Here is an 18,836-nt window from a genome sequence, read left to right as displayed (position 1 = left end):
TATAGGTCTGCACTCTACCCTGCACGACTGCACTCTTTGCCATTGCACTTTATACAATATACTCTGCAGCACTTTACTTTATGCCACTTCACTCTAGTCCACCCTACAACACTACGCCACTATACACAAAGCTACTCTACTTTATGACTCTATTCCATTAAACTGTACTCCACACCACTCTGTCGCTCTAAACAACTCCATCCACACAACTCCTTGCCACTCCACAACACTACTCCATTCTACGCCATTCCTCTCTCCTACATCACTCCACTCTATGCCACTCCACTCTATGATCATCTACTTTGCTCTACATCATTCTACTCTACAACACTTTCTACTCCACTCTACGCAACACTTTCTATGCCACTCAACACCATTCTATGCCACAACCCTCTTCTCCACTCTGTGTCCTTCCACCCATGACATTCTACTCCCTCCACGACACTCAACAACACTCTACATCACTCCACTACACTCCACTTCACTCTACGCCACAACTCTTTACGATACTCTGTAACACTCCACTCTACTCCACTTTATGACACTCCACTCCCCTTTACCCCACTAACTTTTAGCCACGCTGTACAGCAGACACATTGGTGTACAACATGGCTAAAACATATTGGTAAAATCAATAGCTCTTGCATAGGCGAGACCTATTGGCTTTGCCAATGCTTGTTAGCTTATGGCTGTAGACAGCTTTAGCTCTCTGTTGTGAGTCCTAATATGATCAACAAAGGCAATGTCATAGATGCTGGCTACACTATGCCACTGATTTTACACAATGACTTGATAGATGTGACAAAAGAATATTTAGTACTGTACACACAGCTGGTGCAGATCTAGGAGAAGTTTCTCCAGTCTAGAGAGGGGTTTCACAGTAGAGACTCACCACCCCACTAATAGCAGTTGTCCAGCCCTCTTCTGCTTCTATTTAAGATGAGAGGAACGCTGAATAAAATAAAACTTGTCAAGTGCATCAGACCAAATGCTCAATTCATGCGGATGAACACAACAGTAAATATGAAATGGTTTAAGAAAACAAGACTAGTCACCTTTACAGAACCAACAGAAACTGAAGATAAATAGCCAATCACTGCTCACAAGTGGGCAGTTTAACAGGCTCTTAAAGTTTAAACACCACCAAATCCCTTTATGTGTAAAGAAGCAGCATTACCCATCTACCACGAAAGATTAGAGACCCCAGAAGGCCCCTGGTTGGTCAATGCCCGGTTGTGTTTTGAAACATATTGTGACATCACGTACTGTCGGATACCAGCCTCAATAGTGCCAAGACAAGTATGTTTTCACATTTCTGAAAGGAGCTGTGTTTAAAAAAAAAATCAACTTCGATTTTAGAAAACCAGTAGATCCATAAAACCGGTTTCCCCATTAAGCAGGTAAAAAGCAACTGCATACTACAAATAGCACCTCTTTTATGGTGGACTCCTCTCACTGGTGCACCAGCTGAAGCAAACAAACACTGGCAAAGCAAATGGTTCTCGTTTTGGCTTTGTGTATACTGTTCAGCAACAGAAATTCCAGCATGATACATCAAGCATGTTACTTGCAGGACCCATGATGAATGGCAGTTCAACGTGTGCTAGCATTTTTTAAACACACATTTACAAAGATATGCAATTATTTTATAACATTGAGCTTGTCAGATTATTAAGAAATAATGTATGTGCTACTAGGAACAGAGAAAGTCACGGAATAATCACAGCAGAAGTGAGGTGAACTGAGGCAATGAAATGAACTACTACCAAAATACCTCTGCATACTGCAAGCCCGAGCTTTCAGCTAATCCCAATATTCCCAAATTAAAAGAAAGGGCACCTTGGACTAGGAAAACCAGAGATCGTCGCTCTACAAATCTGCATAACATAATATTTTAGTCTACTCTTTCCATTTTAAATTAGAAGCTGGATTTCCCCATATATTTATCCACTAAAGAGAACATTGCACATGAATGGAGTTGAGACATTTCTAGCAGCAAATATAGGCATTTTGCACATGGAGAAGGCAATATACTACAAGCCAGAGTGAAATGACAACGATAGAAAAAAACATAGAAGCATCGATGATTGCATTAGTGGCAATTAATCAAGAAATAATCAAATGCCTTGTGAAAACAACATTTTGATAATGGAGCAGTGTGAGTAGCAGAAACTGCTTCAAATGCACTGTCATAGTAGTGCAGCAAGAAAAGAGCAGATATGGAAAAGAAGAAAGCCCAGGCTTCCCAGAAGGTGCTGAAATTAAAAACAAAACAGTTCAGTGACCTGAAGCAGTGAAAGCATCCACGTAATCCAATTAAAAGGATGGCAAGAGGCTACACTCCAGGGGAGGGACAAACACAAAACGAAGGAAGGCCATCAAATAAGAAGCAAGCAAATGAGTGACACGAAAGCCAATAAATGATAAGCAATGGCCTGAATCAAAGCCAAGAGTAAGTATTGGTATTCTACACAGTAAGTCTTTTGACAACAGATAGTTATAAGCGGTCTGCTGAGGAGACCCTCAACCGGAGTCCACTTTTCCTTATGTGGACTCCTCTCACTGCTGCTCCAACAGAAACAACTTTGCATTGGGAAGACTCCATACATCATGTTTAACATCTACAATCGAGTCTTAACCTGTCCACCAAGATAGAACATGGACTCTGAACCATAATGTACATAAAGTTACACCTCAAAACAGTAGTGACCCTAATAGTAACGTTGCAACAAAAGGCTGCACAATTTAGGGAACAATAATGCAGGAGGACGCTACTCGCTTACTGTACTCCCTTATTCACCACCACAATACAAACAGTGCAAATACAAACAGATGATTGTTGCTTACCTTTCCTAAAATAAGGTCAGTCAGTCCAGATCGCTTCAAGAAAAAAACAGCATCAGAAGCCAACACCTTCCCAGTGTTACTTGATTCAACCTGCAAAAGATTCAAAGATGTGAAAGTCTTCCAAAGTATGTGTGTTCAAGGATCAATCAAGTCTGCATTGGACTCCTGCACACTTTATGACGGTTCTCTATTAATAACATGAATTTCCCTTCTGGGGCTTAACACAGTATATATAGTAAGCTGATGCCATTAAATTATGCTAAGTTTCGTAAACAGAAAGTTAACTATGCTCCTAAAAAAGGACTAGCTGGGCAATAAGAGAAGCATGGTCTTGAGAAATAGATCAAAGAGGTTGTGTCAAAATTCAAGTACTGTGGAAGGATATGCAGATAAACAGGCATTCACCAAGCTTACGTGTCTGACTTTAAATTTGTATATTGAAACTTGCATACAAGCCATTAATGTAAGAAGCCACCAGTGCTTAGTTTGAGCCAGTGGTTTCTGGTGCTCAGCACCGACCCGTAATTGCCAGAACCCGCACTAATGACAGCTGCCACATGGTGGTGTGGTTTGTGTAATTTGAAGATGAGCAGAAAAACAGTTGTTTGTTAATTCAATATACATTCAAAACAACAAATACCTGCCACCCAAGCCATTCTTGCCTCAAACACAATTCGGACTGCTTGAGGCAGCCAGAGCCTTAAGAATGGCTTGGATGGAGCCCACACATACAGAGTGATGCACGCTGTAACTTATATTAAAACTCAGCTTGCGTCAAGTGTTTTACTGTTACTTGTCACGAGAAATGCAGAAAAAGCTGCAGTACATTGGATGAAATGTGCTTCAAATATTTCATATGCAAAAAGAACACTTGATGGACAGAATGCAGAACAAATGTCATACTTTCACCCCAGTACAGAGATCTGGGCCTAAATCCATCGATGGATTAAACCCAGATCTGTGACTGGGGTGAATGTTTTGCCAATGTGCAACATTCCGTCCATCACCTTGTGTGTTTTGCTGTTCGCCCTACGTGGGAAGGGTATGCCCAGACGTGGGTCCGTGCTCACTACGCCACTGGAGTTAAGCTATCCTGGCTGATGACAGCTGATAGCCAGAAACCAGTCCTAGGATGCTTGATTGCGGTCCAGGGAAGACATGGCTTGGCAGTTCGGGCTGGACTATTCCCATGAGGCACAGGGTCAAGACTGATTTGCATATGGCCATGTCTGAACTGGGGTGGCGTGGTGAGCAAAATAATGATGGATTAAACCCAGATCTGTGACCGGGGGTGAATGTTTTGCCAATGTGCAACATTCCGTCCATCACCTAATGTGTTTTGCTGTTCAAATATTTCATAAACACTTCTGTGGAAATTCTAGCGTTATACATTTTAAATTTGATTTTGTTATTACAGTACATTATTAGTGGATAAATGTATGGGAAAAACCAGTTTCTTATTTGAAATGGAAAAAGTAGACTAAGTTATCTAATTAAAATTTGTAGAGCGGATTATCACCCGTAAGGGTATCCTGGAACTGAGCAGGCGTGAGTCTAGCCAAACATATGGCCTAATGGGGCTACTTGAAAAGCCAGTTCTTCAGCTTCTTGCAGAATTCAAGAAGTAAGGAGGAGGTGCCTATGTGTAGTGGCAGGTCTTTCGATGCTTTGGGAGCTATGTAGGAGTAGGCTCCACCGCCGGATCTGGTTTTTGATATATGTGTGCGATGTGTTCTAGTAGACTACCGGAGGTGTCTGGAAGGTTTGTGAAAGCAAATGCGATTGTTGTGGTATGCTGGGACAGTGTTATTTAGTTCTACCGTACAAAAGGCCCGGTGGACTCCCTATGTATGACAGATTAAATTTGCAACCCAAACAAAGCACCTACAGGCTCAAAATGCCAAATTGGTATTACTGGAAGGGGGGCATCGCCCCATGAACATCCTGTAATGGATGGCACCTTAGGTATGATTAAAAAAAGGGATAACTACGGGTGTTCTAGGAGTATAATGGTCCTATCATCCTTAAAAGTGGCGATTTTGTGTTTTTTTTGCCCGTAGGAGCTTTGACATCTAGAGGCGATAGGTTTAGAGTGATTCTGGCCAATGACTTCTGAATGGTCTGCAACTTTCTGGTGAGTTTTTTATTGATCCAGTCATGGAGGGTGTCCCTGTAGTCCAGCTTGCTTGCGACCAGGTTATGCGTATAGTTTTTCCAGGTGATGATTGGGAGTAATTTCAAAATCTTCCTTTGCATCTTCCGGGTATGAAACCATAAGGCGGTGATAGTGTTGACTTAGGCGGTCATATCGAGTTTTGATGTTGATGATGATCCCAAGGTTCTTGGCGTGGGTGGTAGTAGGGAGTCGGCCAAAACTCTTTTGGCCACCAGGTGGTGTCCCGCTGTGAAGTACTCTTTCCAAAGATCACAATTTCAGTCTGGTCGGTGTTCAACACCAGACAAGGATTAGAAAGCTGGTTCTGTATATACTACACCAAAGTAAAGTATAGTGAGCACAGAGTCCAATGGATCCCCAGAGGTATAGCAGAGTCTAAGCTAGATAACTAAACCTCTTTTGTGGTAGTGTGGTTGAGCAGTCAGGCTTATCAGAGGAAGTGCTAAGCATTTGTTGTACACAGTCAGGTAAGAAATTATGTCACGCACTCAAAGACTGAATCCAGACCAATTGTTTGTATAAAAGTTTATATTATTATTTTATTTTTATAACCAAGACTGACTTAGTAGCAGGTAAGTTAAACTCTTCATACAGTGTTACTTTTCAGAAGACGGTGAATACTGGTTTAGTTGGAACATTTGGATTAATTTTGCAGTTGAGAAAACGATTGTTAAGCTGTTCAAAACACTTGAAATTACATTTAGGGTACTTTTAGATTACTTTTCTAGTTTGGCATGAAACACACTCTTAACACAGTTTAAGCAACACAGGACATTCTTAAACAGATTAACTCTGGTGAAGACACTAAGTTGCTTTTGTTGCAGTACAAGACAGTTCAACACTAGAATTTTCAGAGAAAATCCACCATTCAGTCCTATTGAGAAAAATGAAGTTGTAGGTTTGCAGGCAAGTAAGCAGTTTTGGGGTTGGAGTTTTGGAGGTGAGAACAAAGGTTCAGGCTGGCAATCAAGGGGCACCCCCAGTGACACTGGGGCCGCCGGGTGCAGGGTGCAAAAGTTAGCCAACGGGGTTAGGGGGCACCTCAGTTGGGCACTGTTCACAGGAAGACCACTCTTTCTCGGGAGCAAAGCTCCTAGGGTTAAGATAAGGGCAAAGGGGGTCCCAGGTTGACATCAACTCCACACCAAGAGCAGCGCAGGAGCGGCCGGGTAACGGGTGCTCAGGAGTAGTCACAAGCCCAATACTTTTCAAAATAGGGGACGTCAGTCGTGGAAAAGGGCTACGGGCTGGAGCCAGAAGACTGGATGAAGGGGATCAATAACTGGAGGATGAAGAGTTGCTGGACACCATTGGTCGGGCAACTCGGGAGCGGCAGGTGCAGGGGTGTCCTTTCTTTTGAGCCCGGTTCTTCTCACCTGTTCCAGCCAGGGTTGGGGGGGTCCTTCATGGATAAGGCAGCAGGCGACAAGGAGAAGGTCTGTAGAGGTCGTCGAACGCTGGTGCACAGGTCAGGATCAATGGGGGGACCTCGCTGGGGTGTTGGGCCACTCAACTCGGGCTGTGGGAGCTGGGTGCAGAGTGGTGAGGACTCACAGATCCTGCTTGGGTTGCTGTTGGACAAATCTGGTTTTCACAAGAGATTAGAGTTATTTAGGAAGGCAGAGTAGGTCCCCGGGGTTGTTGGAAGCTGCTGGCTCCAGGACATGCCAGGTTCAGCTCGTAGGGGTTCAGAGCAGGAGACAAACTGGTAGGGCTGGGGCCAAAGCAGTGGTCGTTGTCGTACTCTTCTGCAGCATGGCTCTTCGGTCCTTCTGGTCATGTCAAATCTTAAGAGGCAAGGTTCAGGGATGACCCTAAACACTTAATTTAGGGGCATTACAGGGGTGTGCAGGTGGGGACCTATGGGTCCCTTCCCTGGGGTCTCTACAACCCCTATGCCAGTGGGAGGGGGGGCATAGGGCTCATCCTGATCGGAGGGGTCCCGCCACCTACAAGATGGCGGAGGCTGATATGTGGGCTTCACCTCTCCTCCCCCACCTGAGGGGTGGGGTTAGCACAAGTGGGCACACCTCCTTTCCAAGCTAGGTTTTCCCGCTGGGTCTAGCATCCAAAATGGGGGTCAGAACCGGTGGGAGCCAGCTGCAGATACCAACAAAGGCTGGGGGTAGCCAACAAATGCGGTAGGCCTTTGAAGCTCCCTCCTCCGAGACCCTGCCCATCCTGGGGGAGGAGGCATGACGCCTCTGCCTAGGATGTGCTTTGTTTCCAGACACAGAGAGCAGAGGGCTCTTTACCCAGGAGTCCAGAAATGTATCTGGTGTGGGTTTAATATGCTGGGAAGTTTGATACCAAACTTCCCGGAGTTCAGTGAAGCCATCATAGAGCTGTGGAGTTTGTGTTGACTAACAACCAGCTCATGCATTCAAAATGGCTTCACCAGCAAACCCAGAAGCAAGAAGGCCCAATGGTTCACCGACGAACTCCATGACTCCAAGAAGACCTGCCGCACCCTCGAGAAAGCCTGGCTCCTCGACCGGACCACTGACAACATGACCGCCCTCAAACACGCGACCCGCAAGCACCACCAGCTCATCTGCACCACCAAGAAGAAATCACTGAAAGATCGACTGGACAACAACGCCCACGACAGCAAGGAACTCTTCAGCATCGTCAAGGAGTTCTCCAACCCCCGAACCAGCAACAACGACATCACCCCTTCACAAGATCTCTGTGACTCCCTCGCCTCTTTCTTCCACCGCAAGATTGCCGACATCCACAACAGCTTCGGCACACCATCCCCGCACCCAACCGTCGAACCAACGCACCCCACTGCCACCCTCCGCACCTGGACCGCAGTGACCACCGAAGACACAGCCCGCACGATGAACACCATCCACTCCGGATCTCCGACTGACCCCTGCCCCCACCACATCTTCAACAAGGCCGACTCCACCATCGCACCCCAACTCCGAGACGTCATCAACACCTCCTTCGACACCGCCACCTTCCCGGAGAGCTGGAAACATGCAGAGCTCAGCGCCCTGCTAAAGAAACCAACAGCGGACCCCACCGACCTCAAGAACTTCCGCCCCATCTCGCTCCTCCCCTTTCCTGCCAAAGTCATCGAGAAGATCACCAACAGACAGCTTGCCGCCTTCCTCGAGACGAACGGATCCCTCGACCCCTCACAATCCGGTTTCAGAGCCAACCATAGCACCGAGACCGCCCTCATCGCAGCCACCGACGACATCCGAGCCCTTCTCGACAACGGAGAAACAGCGGCACTCATCCTCCTGGACCTCTCCGCCGCGTTCGACACGGTCTGCCACCGCACCCTAGTCCAGCGCCTCAGCAACACCGGCATCCAAGAGAAGGCACTGAAGTGGATCATCTCGTTCCTAGCTGGAAGAACACAGAGTCCGCCTCCCCCTGTTTCGCTCCGAGGCCACCGAAGTCATCTGCGGCGTCCCGCAAGGATCATCACTCAGCCCCACCCTCTTCAACGTCTACATGAGACCCCTCGCAGCCATCGCACGCCGACACAACCTCAACATCATCTCCTATGCCGACGACACCCAGCTGATCCTCTCCCTCACCAGAGACCCCGACACCGCCAGAACAAGTCTCCACGAAGGGATGAAAGACGTCGCAGAGTGGATGAAGAACAGCCGCTTGAAACTGAACTCAGACAAGACGGAAGTCCTTATCCTTGGGCCATCACCCTCCGCTTGGGATGACTCCTGGTGGCCCCCTGCCCTGGGCACCGCCCCCAAGCCGACAGACCACGCACGCAACCTGGGCTTCATCCTGGACTCCTCCCTCTCCATGACCAGACAAGTCAACGCCGTCTCCTCTTCATGCTTTCACACCCTCCGCATGCTCCGCAAGATCTTCCGATGGATCCCGATCGAAACCAGGAAGACGGTCACCCAGGCCCTCTTCACCAGCCGGCTAGACTACGGAAACACCCTCTACGCCGGAACCACAGCCAAGATACAGAAAAGACTACAACGAATCCAGAACGCCTCCGCCCAACTCATCCTAGACATCCCCCGACGCAGCCACATCTCCAACCACCTGAGGAACCTGCACTGGCTCCCCGTCAACAAGAGGATCACGTTCAGGCTCATCACCCACGCACACAAGTCTCTCCACAACCTGGGCCCCAAATACCTCAACGACCGCCTGGCCTTCCACACGCCCACCCGCCAGCTACGATCCGCTAGCCACGACCTCGCCGCCGTACCACGCATCCGAAGAGCCACCGCCGGAGGCAGATCCTTCTCCTACCTGGCGGCCAAGACATGGAACTCCCTCCCCATCCACCTTTGGCTGACCCAGGACCACCTCGCCTTCAGGAGACAACTCAAGACCTGGCTGTTCGAGCAGTAGAGGCCCCTTTCCCCCAAGCGCCTTGAGACCCTTCCGGGTGAGTAGCGCGCTATACAAGTGTTATGATTGATTAATTGATTGACTAGACTTGCAATGTAGGTGAATGGCAGAGACACTATAGGAGCATATCGCTCTTACAGCTATGCCCTCACCTGGGTATGGTGCACCCTGCCTTTAGGGCTGTATGGCCCGCTAGAGGAGTGACTTACCTATGCCACAGGCAGTGTTGGTTTGCATGGCACATAGGGATGTGTGTCATGTAGAATCTTTGGTTTGGACTGCACCAAAACACCCAGTCTACATTGCAGGGTGGGGGTCTTATGGTGATGGGTCTGTGAGGGTTGCATAAGAAATGCGGAATACCTCAGAGGCCATCTCTGGTCATCAGGCACTTGGTACAGAGGTACCATTTACAAGGGACTTACAGGTGGCCCAGAAGTGTACCAATTGTGGGTACAAAGATACAGTTCTAGGAAAGCACACTTGTGCTGATGCCTGGTTAGCAGCATCAGGTATCTGGCAAAAACGTAGGGGCAACCATTCAAAAAGGGGCACTCTCCTACATAAGGGTTTTATCCAGTGGGCGATTTCAGTTATATGGCATTAAACTTGCTCCGCGTACTGAGTGTCTTGTCCGTAGGAAAGGACATTGATGTTATGAGAGCAGATGATGCAAGCTCGAGGGATCATGTATGCTTTTGAGAGGGCCGGGCTGAGAGAGGATCCTTGCAGAACTCTGCAGATGAGGCTGCAAGTGTCCAAGGTGTACAGTGACAGCTGACTAACTGTCCTTCCAGTAGGAAACTAGCAAATTCATCAGAGTGCATGTTCTAGGATGCTGATGTTGAATAGGTGTTTGATGGGGCTGGGCTGGGAGACCATGTCAAACTCTGAAGAGAGGTCCAGGAGGAAGAGGGCCGCTGTATCTCCTCTGTCCAGAGTCATGCAGATGTCATCTGTGGAGGAGATGAGGGCAGTGATTGTGCTGTGGTTGGGTCTGAAACCAGACTGAGTGATGTTGAGAAGTTGGTGGTCATTAGAGGTATCTGGTGAGGCACCTGTTGATAATGTTCTCTCAGACCGTGGCCAGGAATGGTAGTAGGGAGATGGTCCTTATTTAGCAAGCGTTTAAGGGTTCACAGAGGGTTTCTTCAGCAATGGGAGGACAGTTGTGTGTTTCCAAGTATCTGTTAAGGCCGCAAATGAGGTGGAGGGATTCAGAATGGATGTGAGCATGCAGCGGATGGGTTGGCAGACCTCTGGAGTAGGCGTGGTGGGGACAGGGGTCCAATGGGGCCCGAATGAATGGACTTCATGGTGGCGGCAGTTTGTTCTGGGGAGGATGATGGGCCATGCAGTTAGCACTGGTTCATTGGATATCATCAGGAGGCATTTTGCGAGGTCTGTCTGTCCAGTTGTAGAGAAGTTGCTGTAAATGTCAGTCCGTTTGCGGTTGTAGAGTCCAGAGATATTGCTGCAGAGATCTTGTGCAGGGGTGATTGAGTTGGAGGCAGCCGAAGTTGGGTGAAATCCTTCACAATGATGAAGATTTCTTTGATTCTGTTGGTGCTGGTATCGATGCGGTCTACTAGAGCAGCGCGTTTGGTGGTCCGGATCACATGGTAATAGAGTGTCAGGGCAGATGGCTTTGGGAAAGATGATGCTGTGTTCGGGTCGGCGGGTGTTGAACGCGGTGTTCCAGTCCTCTTCAGTGATGTTGTTCCAATTTCGGGTGGCTGCTCTGGTGGTGGTGCCTGCGTGTTGGACAGGGATGGAGATGCTGAACTTGAGGAAGGCGTGGTTTGTCCAGGACATTTGTGTGGGCTCGTTAACTAGGATGTTGTTCAAGGTGGTGCAAATAGGGTCCAGGAGGTATCCTGGCGATGTTGATAGGCCCCTTTACTTATTGTATGAGGCCTAGGCTTCCAAGGTCTTCAATACACAAAAAATATTTTTGAAAGCTTCACAAGAGATGCAACACATGGGTAGCCAGAGTCAATGCCCATTTCTCCACAAATGTAATATGCAAATGTGTGACTGTCAGTAGTAGCAGCTGCTACTGACCAGGGGTGGTGAGAACCTCGCTCCTAGTCACTGTAAATAAAAGACAAAAGACCGCTGTACACCAAAGAGTCAAAAATGTCTCCACTGAGTCAGGGGTGACTGCTGCAAGACATCACCCAATTAAGGAATAGCAGTCTCACACGAGCTTGACGTGGAGCCCCTCTGGGATTGGACATCTAGGTGAGGAGAAGTCCCCGACTGAGCAAATAGAAGCAGTCACCTTGACCACCCTCGTGCGTTTTTTCTTTATCAGCTGCAGATTCTGACAATTCCTCCACCCTAAAACTCGGACTCTGTAAAATCGCCGGCTGGATGCAAAAAAACTTTCTAAAACTTAACGGCGAAAAAAACGAGTTAATCGTGTTGGGCAAAAATAAAGAACTTTGGGGACCCCAACATTGGCCAACTGAAATGGGCACCCCCCTTACCCCGGTTACTCATGCTCGCAACCTGGGCGTCATTATTGACGACTCACTCAGTTTACATCAGCCAGCGGTAAAGACTTCAGCCACCTGCTTTGCCATATTAAAATGGCTAAAAAAGATCTGTTGGATGCTGCCTGAAAACACCAAGAAAACAGTTGTCAATGCCCTAATAACATCTAGGCTAGATTATGGCAACGTTTTGTACCTGGGGGCGAACAAAGCTACTGTCCACAGGTTGCAATCAGTGCAAAATGCAGCAGCCAGACTACTCTGTAAAATTCCCATCTCTACTCCAACTACTAAATACATCAGGAAGTTACACTGGCTAAAAATTGAAAACCGAGTTAAATTCAAATCTCTATGTTTTATGCACAGGATTTCCACCAACACCGCTCCTAAATATCTGCAAAACCTGGTGCGCCCCTATCGTCCTTCCAGATCTCTTCGGTCTTCCACGGCAAATCATTTTGAAATTCCAAGGACCAGGCTGTCACGCATGGGTGGCAAGTCCTTCTCATTCCTAGGACCTTATCTCTGGAACTCAATGCCACATACATTGCGGTCTGAGTCGAATTACATCAAATTCAGAAAAGCCCTAAAAACATGGCTCTTTAACATCTAGCTTTCTGTAACCGCATTGCTATTGGGATCTGCCGCGCCGGGAAACCCTTTGTTGGGTAGCTGTGCGCATTACAAATGTAAACAAATAAATAAATAAATAAATTCCTCCACCACCTGTTGCTGAGTCAGCCGATGGGTGTCCAGCATTTGGACTGACCACGTTTGTGGCGCGATCGATTAGGGTCAGGAGGATCGGTACACGTAGCCCCTGCATCATAGCTCTCCACAGAGTCCTGTGCTGTGGAAGGGTCAACAAAATGTGTGTTTTGTCCCCTCCATCCACTCTCAGGTGAGCTAAGAAAAGCAAACCATAGGACAATCACAGTTCTCTAAGGCAGTATTTGATAGATAAAAAAGAGGCACACTGCTTTTGTTCCAGGAAGGTAAATTCAGGATAGGGCAACACTTGAGCTTACTGGAGGAGGAAATTCTGATCACAGAAGTGGCGGTGATGAGCCAACACAGGTCTGGGCAGAGACCCGGGCTTAGAGGGTAAGGAAAGGACTCTGTGCTACCGGGCACCGAGACCTCCTGCAGCCAGCCCTCAAGGTAGTCAAGCATAGCGTTGTCGTCCTCCACTCCCTCGGGCAATCTGACAACTCTGACGTTATTGCAGTGGGCCCTCCCCTCCTGGTCATCCAGAAGAGCAGTCAACAGTTGAGTTTGCACCACCAAATCGGTCAGACAGCACGCTGCGGACTGGGCCTCGGGTTCCAGGATCTGATACTACCGACTCCAGAGCGGACACTCTTCCAGCCACCTTCTTTTGAGTCCTCCTGGAGCAGGCCCAATTCCACCGCGATGGAGTCTATCTAACCCTCCAGATGCTCCCCGTGGCATCTAACACCGCCAGAGCCTTGGTTGATCACCTCTTGAGATGTGCAGTGGGGTTCCATCTTTGTGACGCTGCGTGCAGCCCATTATCCATCAAGACAAGCAAGAGGTGGACAAAATTAAACTGTAAATTAAAAAATCCGTCAACTGAATGCACCCCACCAAGGGCTGGGGAAGCACTGTACCAATCACTCTCCAAGACACATCCAGGTCACTCCAGCGGTATGTTTGCTCTCAATAGCAAGTAAGACATTCCAGTGCACCACCAGGGACTTCCAACGAAGGTGCAGCAGTTAAAAGTCCCAGGGCGCTCTGTGGGGCAACCCTGCCAGCCTCAGGGCCACAGTTCATGCACACCTGCTGCTCCCGAGGTCCCCCATATCCTGGAAGAAGTCACAGCTCAGGGAGATCCAGTCACCAACGGGGCACCACAGATCTGTTCCAGGGGCATTCAATGAGCCAGGTCTCCCCAGGTCCCAGTGGAGGGGCCGCTATGCCAGTCTCAGAGCCCCCACTGGGGTGCAGAAAGTCACTCCCATGCCGCCCGACAAACAAGAGCCCACAGGAATGCCTCTCGTCTCTGTAGCCAGGATGTCCTTGCTGCAAATGAGAGAAGGGAGGGTCCATCGTCCCTGTCCGATTCCCTATGCAGCGCCTCCCCACCCCCCTGGCCCCGTGCTGTGCAGGCTCAGCTGATTTGACCCTGCTGCTTCATCAGGCCAGGACTTCCCAGAAGGGCCACAAAGTATGCCCCGCGTGAGCGCCGCACTCTGGCTGCAACTACGGTTCGCGCTTTTGGGTGTGACCTTCGATATATAGGTGCTTGCTCCCCGCCAGGCCCACACTCAATCAAGTCTGAGATCAGTCCTGGCCCCCGCCGTCGCATTGGGGGCCCAGTAAACCAGTGAGGGGCCATGCTGAAAGAAGCACCTGCGAGCCCTGCAGTCCCTCTGCGACTACAAGGCTACTATCTTGGGCCCGGTGTCCAAAGTACAGGCGTTGGTTGCCCCCAGGGTCGGCATGCAAGCCGGGCTGAAATACGCCTTCTGACATTGCTAGGGCACTCTCAGGCTTCCGTGGGTGATGCAGGAGCAGCCAAAATCGGCTGCGGATGCATGGGGTGGCCTGGTGTCCGTGTGGCAGAGAGGAACTCCGACTACAAGCTGCTCACTCTATGGCGGCGGTCTCCGCCCCCCAGCGCCACACTCCAGTTAATCATCTTCAGGTGGCCTAGCCCAAACCGACAGGTAAAGTCCCATCTGAACAAACGCAAGCAGTCCCAGACCGGGTTCAGCCTGGTGGTCCTCATTAGCAAGGTACAGCTTAATTCCTATTGCACATAGAGCGTGAAACCCACATTAGGCCTACTATTTAGGTCGTTCAGAAAGCAAAAAAGAAAGGTGTTGGAATGACTGAATTAGTCAACAATAGTTGAACAAAAACATAAGAAACCCCAGAGCAGGTTTGGTGTTTTTAGTCATCTTTAATGTGGTGCAGACTGACATTTATGGCACAGCGAGCTCAGGGCCAAGGTCTGGCTTACTCTCCCCACTTGCGGGGACTCGCACAGACAGCAACTTGGCGGAATGTCTGAATTAATCTCAACTATTGGTAGTTATTTCAGGGTTTATCCTTCATACAAACCGAGGTAACGCATGCAATGCAGCTTTTTATGCTTGGTAAATAAATAAATAAGTCTTAGTTTTATATTTGGGATATTTGTACAGGATGCTGCTGCTATTACTACTCCAATCTGTGTACGCAGTTATGTATTTAATTGTAGTCAAAGTATTTATTACCAGAACTAGATCACTATTAAATAAAGTGCTTGGATGCCACATAGCCTATTTCAAATAAAACATGTAAAATGCTATTGCAGGATTAATCAAATTTCCTTTGTCAACCAGGAATATTCTTTGTTTCAGTAATGAAATATCAAAAACAATCCAGACTACATAGTGCCTTATGTTTTGGGCATAAAAGTATTGTCATGGAAAGATGTTGCTGAGGAATGTTCAAAAGATCAGTGATTTAACAGTTGTTGTTCTACTGAGGATTTAATGTATTCCAAGACTTCGGGTGTTAAAATCTGCTATGCAATGCACACACAAAATCATGTTAACTTGTGAACACAAATCATTATGTGAAATCTAGTACAACAACCCATATCTGTAAGTTGAAATAGGTTTATCGAAGGTCTTTGATAAAAAAAAATACCTGAAAAAGGTAGGAATTTCTCTTTTAATACTGAATTAAATTTCAGTATCTGAGTCTTTAGTTTGGTTAACAGGCTCCTGAAATTAATATTTTAATGATCTCATTACAAACAAATGCTTAATACTATCTATTTGAATAGGCATCACGATGTTATGGAGTAATGATTGTAAAATAAGTTTAATTTATTCGTGAGTAAGAATATACTATAAAAACATTATTTACAACACATCGAGGACTACAAAATTGGAACGTAACCCTCAAACACAGTCAAGGGACGGCGAAAGTATAACAAGGCCTCTTAATGGAAATGGCTTGTTGAAATCCCTTCAACAGATTAATAAACTAAAGGCAAGCAATAGAAGGTATAAAATTGCGATGTTTCTTGTAAGGAGAATGTAAGAATTTTCGCTAGCTAGATTTACACTAGAAAAGTTCTAACATCCAGAATGCAATAATCAGACGCTTTACGGATTGTGCACAAATAATCAGCTCTTTAATATCAGGTGGGACCTTTCTAACTCCTGATATGTGGAAATATTTCATTTCTCACGTCTATCAGTAATGAATTTCATTTTTTCACAACATTACTCTACAGTTTTGAGAATATATTTTGAGTGCAGACTGAATAAATAATATTGTACATTCCCAGAAGATGCATCTACGTGCCGGAAAACTTTAGTGCCAGCACATTCTTGGTATATGCCCAAAATGTCTGCATTTTAAGCAACTGCTTAAATTAAAAAGTTCAAAGATGGGGCTCTAAACAGTTTATTTTGCGGGGAGTAGAATCACTCGTTTTAAAACAGTACAGATGGAAGCATGATCTGTTATTAATTTTGCTCGAAATATTACTGTGCGTCAGTAGCTTCATAACTATCCAGCTGCATAATAAGAATGAAACAATGACATATTAAAAGGTTAGCGAAAAAAAACTCCTAAAGGACCCAAAATATATATAAGGAATATTATTTAAGTCTATAGATTGTTAGCTATCCAATTTATTTTCTTGTAAGCGTTAATCACAAATTAAACCACTGCTTTGTTCTGTGCTACATATCATCACATATTCAACACATCTTTCGCAGCACTAGGCCGCTTTTACAAGGCTAAGAATATAGCAGAAAAAAAGGTATGTGCACTAGATATCAATCAGAATATCAATTAGAATGACGGGAATGGACGCAATGCATACTTTGAGATGCCAATGTGGGATTTTATGATGCAATAAGACGATAATGTAAAAAAATAAAATACAGTATGATTTCTTATTGTATAAACTTGCAGAAGGTGGATTGACAGGCATTGCCCTTCAGTGGATTAAGTAATTTCTTACCAGCAGATCTCAACAAGTAATTGCTCATTCTTTACAGACTCAAAATCTGTTACCTACGGCGTCCCTCAGCGCTCTGCTCTAGCTCGGTTTAATTTGCATTTACGCCTCCTTGCATCACTTCTGCACCACAAGGGGCTAGACTTTATTTATATGCACATGGAACCCAGTTGTTTTTGTGCTCTTCCTCATTTGGCCAGACTACACTCAATTGAACAAGCTCATCCCTTGCTAGCCTCTGTCTTGCCACACTATGTTGTTGGGTGTTAACTAATTGTCTGTGGTTTAACTCTGCGGAGACGGAGATTTTAGTGTTTCCTTCCTCATGTACAGTTGGCAAAGTTAGTAGTAGACCACAGTTATCAGCTCCCACGCCAGCCACAACAGTATGCAACCTAGGGTTTTTTTTTATGGACAATGCCTTGTTCTTAGAACCACCTATGAACAGAGTCACCCAAACATGCTTCTACCATCAGTGAATCTTAAAAAAGATCTTCCTGGGGGGTGGCCATCAAGATGGCCGGGTGGATGTGAATCACCTTGGCTCCGGAGCCCTTTGCTCTCCTGTGGGCTCCACGAGGCAAAAAGCAGCCAAAACACAGTTGTTGGGAGTGTGAAGCCCTGCGGTGACGACATTTTGATTTAAGGGTGCAAGCAGATTAAGGACCGCAAGCAGCTGAAGACTGGGATAAGAAAAGGAGCAATGCGACTCTCAAAATGGTGTTGCCGACCGGAGAAGCAAGAGCTCCCCAGCTGAGCTGAAGAGGATTGCATAGACTGCTGCGGCAACCGGGTCCAGCTCCTCAGAGTTGATGCAGGAAGTGCAGACGGTCTGCTTGAAAACTGGGACCGCGCCCGCCATCGACACTCCAAAACCGGGCAGTAAGAGGGAATCGTCTGCCACCTTTGGAAATCCCATTTAAAACAGGGGATCCCCTCAACTGTGGCCCGTGATTCTATGTGAACTGCCTGGTGGCAGAGAAATTGTTCGGGGGAGATCAGCCGCGGCATGCCTGAGCTTAAAATGGCAGCCGCCGCTGGCTCTCAATGAGACTTGTAGGCACTGTGAGAGAGAGGCCCCCTGATAAGCTATGCCAATAAGCTTCCCCCAGTGGGTCAGAGGAGCCAGCAGAGGGTGAGCAGCAGCTCAGGGAGCCACGATCCCTAAAAAGTGAACCCTGGAGACAGATGGGACCAGAGCGCTCTGCTAAGGTGATGAAGGAAGAAACACCTATATAGCTCTGGTGAGGAGTTCGTCTACGCTTCTTTTTGAGGGGAGGAAGTGGTCCCGGGGATCATTAGGCTGACGCAGCAGGACGAGGGGCCGTTACAGAATACTTCCAACTAAACCAACTGCAGGATACCTCTCCCCTGAATACCTGGGATGCTCTCAAAGCAGTCCTATGGGTAAAGTACATGGAGCTTAACTCAACATTAAATAAACAGAGAGCCAGGGCGAGGGAAACTCTTGAGGCAGAACTGGAGGTTATTGAAAAGTAACATAAAAAGAACCTCTTGCGGACGTTGCAATGCAAACTGAGTGCTTTAAAAGGGAAAATTACAGCGATCTACTCCAATAGGGTAGAATACACCCTTTTACGGCTTCGCCACATCTCTTATGCGCAAGGGAACAAGGTAGGAACACACCTTGCCAGACAGCAACGGAAAAAGAGGAAGAAAGAACACATTGGAGGCATAGGCGACTCAGAAGGCAACATATCACACTCCGATACAGATAAGGCGAAGGCATTTGGAGCATTTTATAAGGAACTGTATGCAAGGGCCCACATTGATACAACAGCACAACATCACTACTTACAATCACTAAACCTGCCACAGGTCTCCCCAGGCCTGGAATGATATTCTTAATGCTCCCATCACCGAGGAGGAGGTAGGGAAAGTGATTGTGGCACTTAAACCTAACAAGTCTCCAGGGCCTGATGGCTTGACGGTCCATTTTTACAAAACG

At 47.1% G+C, this 18,836-nt stretch overlaps 1 protein-coding gene across 2 annotated transcripts in view; it reads right to left on the bottom strand.

Moving 5' to 3' along the window:
• The window catches only part of EPS15 (epidermal growth factor receptor pathway substrate 15), an 883,486-nt gene that overhangs the window by 669,506 nt on the left and 195,144 nt on the right, over nt 1-18,836 (bottom strand). For both annotated transcript variants that reach the window (XM_078670831.1, XM_078670841.1), the window contains exon 3: nt 2,848-2,937. In XM_078670831.1, coding sequence (XP_078526957.1) covers nt 2,848-2,937 — 90 coding nt within the window. The remainder of the gene's footprint in view (nt 1-2,847; nt 2,938-18,836) is intronic.

Source organism: Lissotriton helveticus, chromosome 1_2 (genome assembly GCF_964261635.1).
Source record: "Lissotriton helveticus chromosome 1_2, aLisHel1.1, whole genome shotgun sequence".
NCBI classification, from domain to species: domain Eukaryota; kingdom Metazoa; phylum Chordata; class Amphibia; order Caudata; family Salamandridae; genus Lissotriton; species Lissotriton helveticus.
The sequence above is the reverse complement of the archived record's forward strand: the minus strand, read 5'-3'. Positions and strand labels throughout refer to the sequence as shown.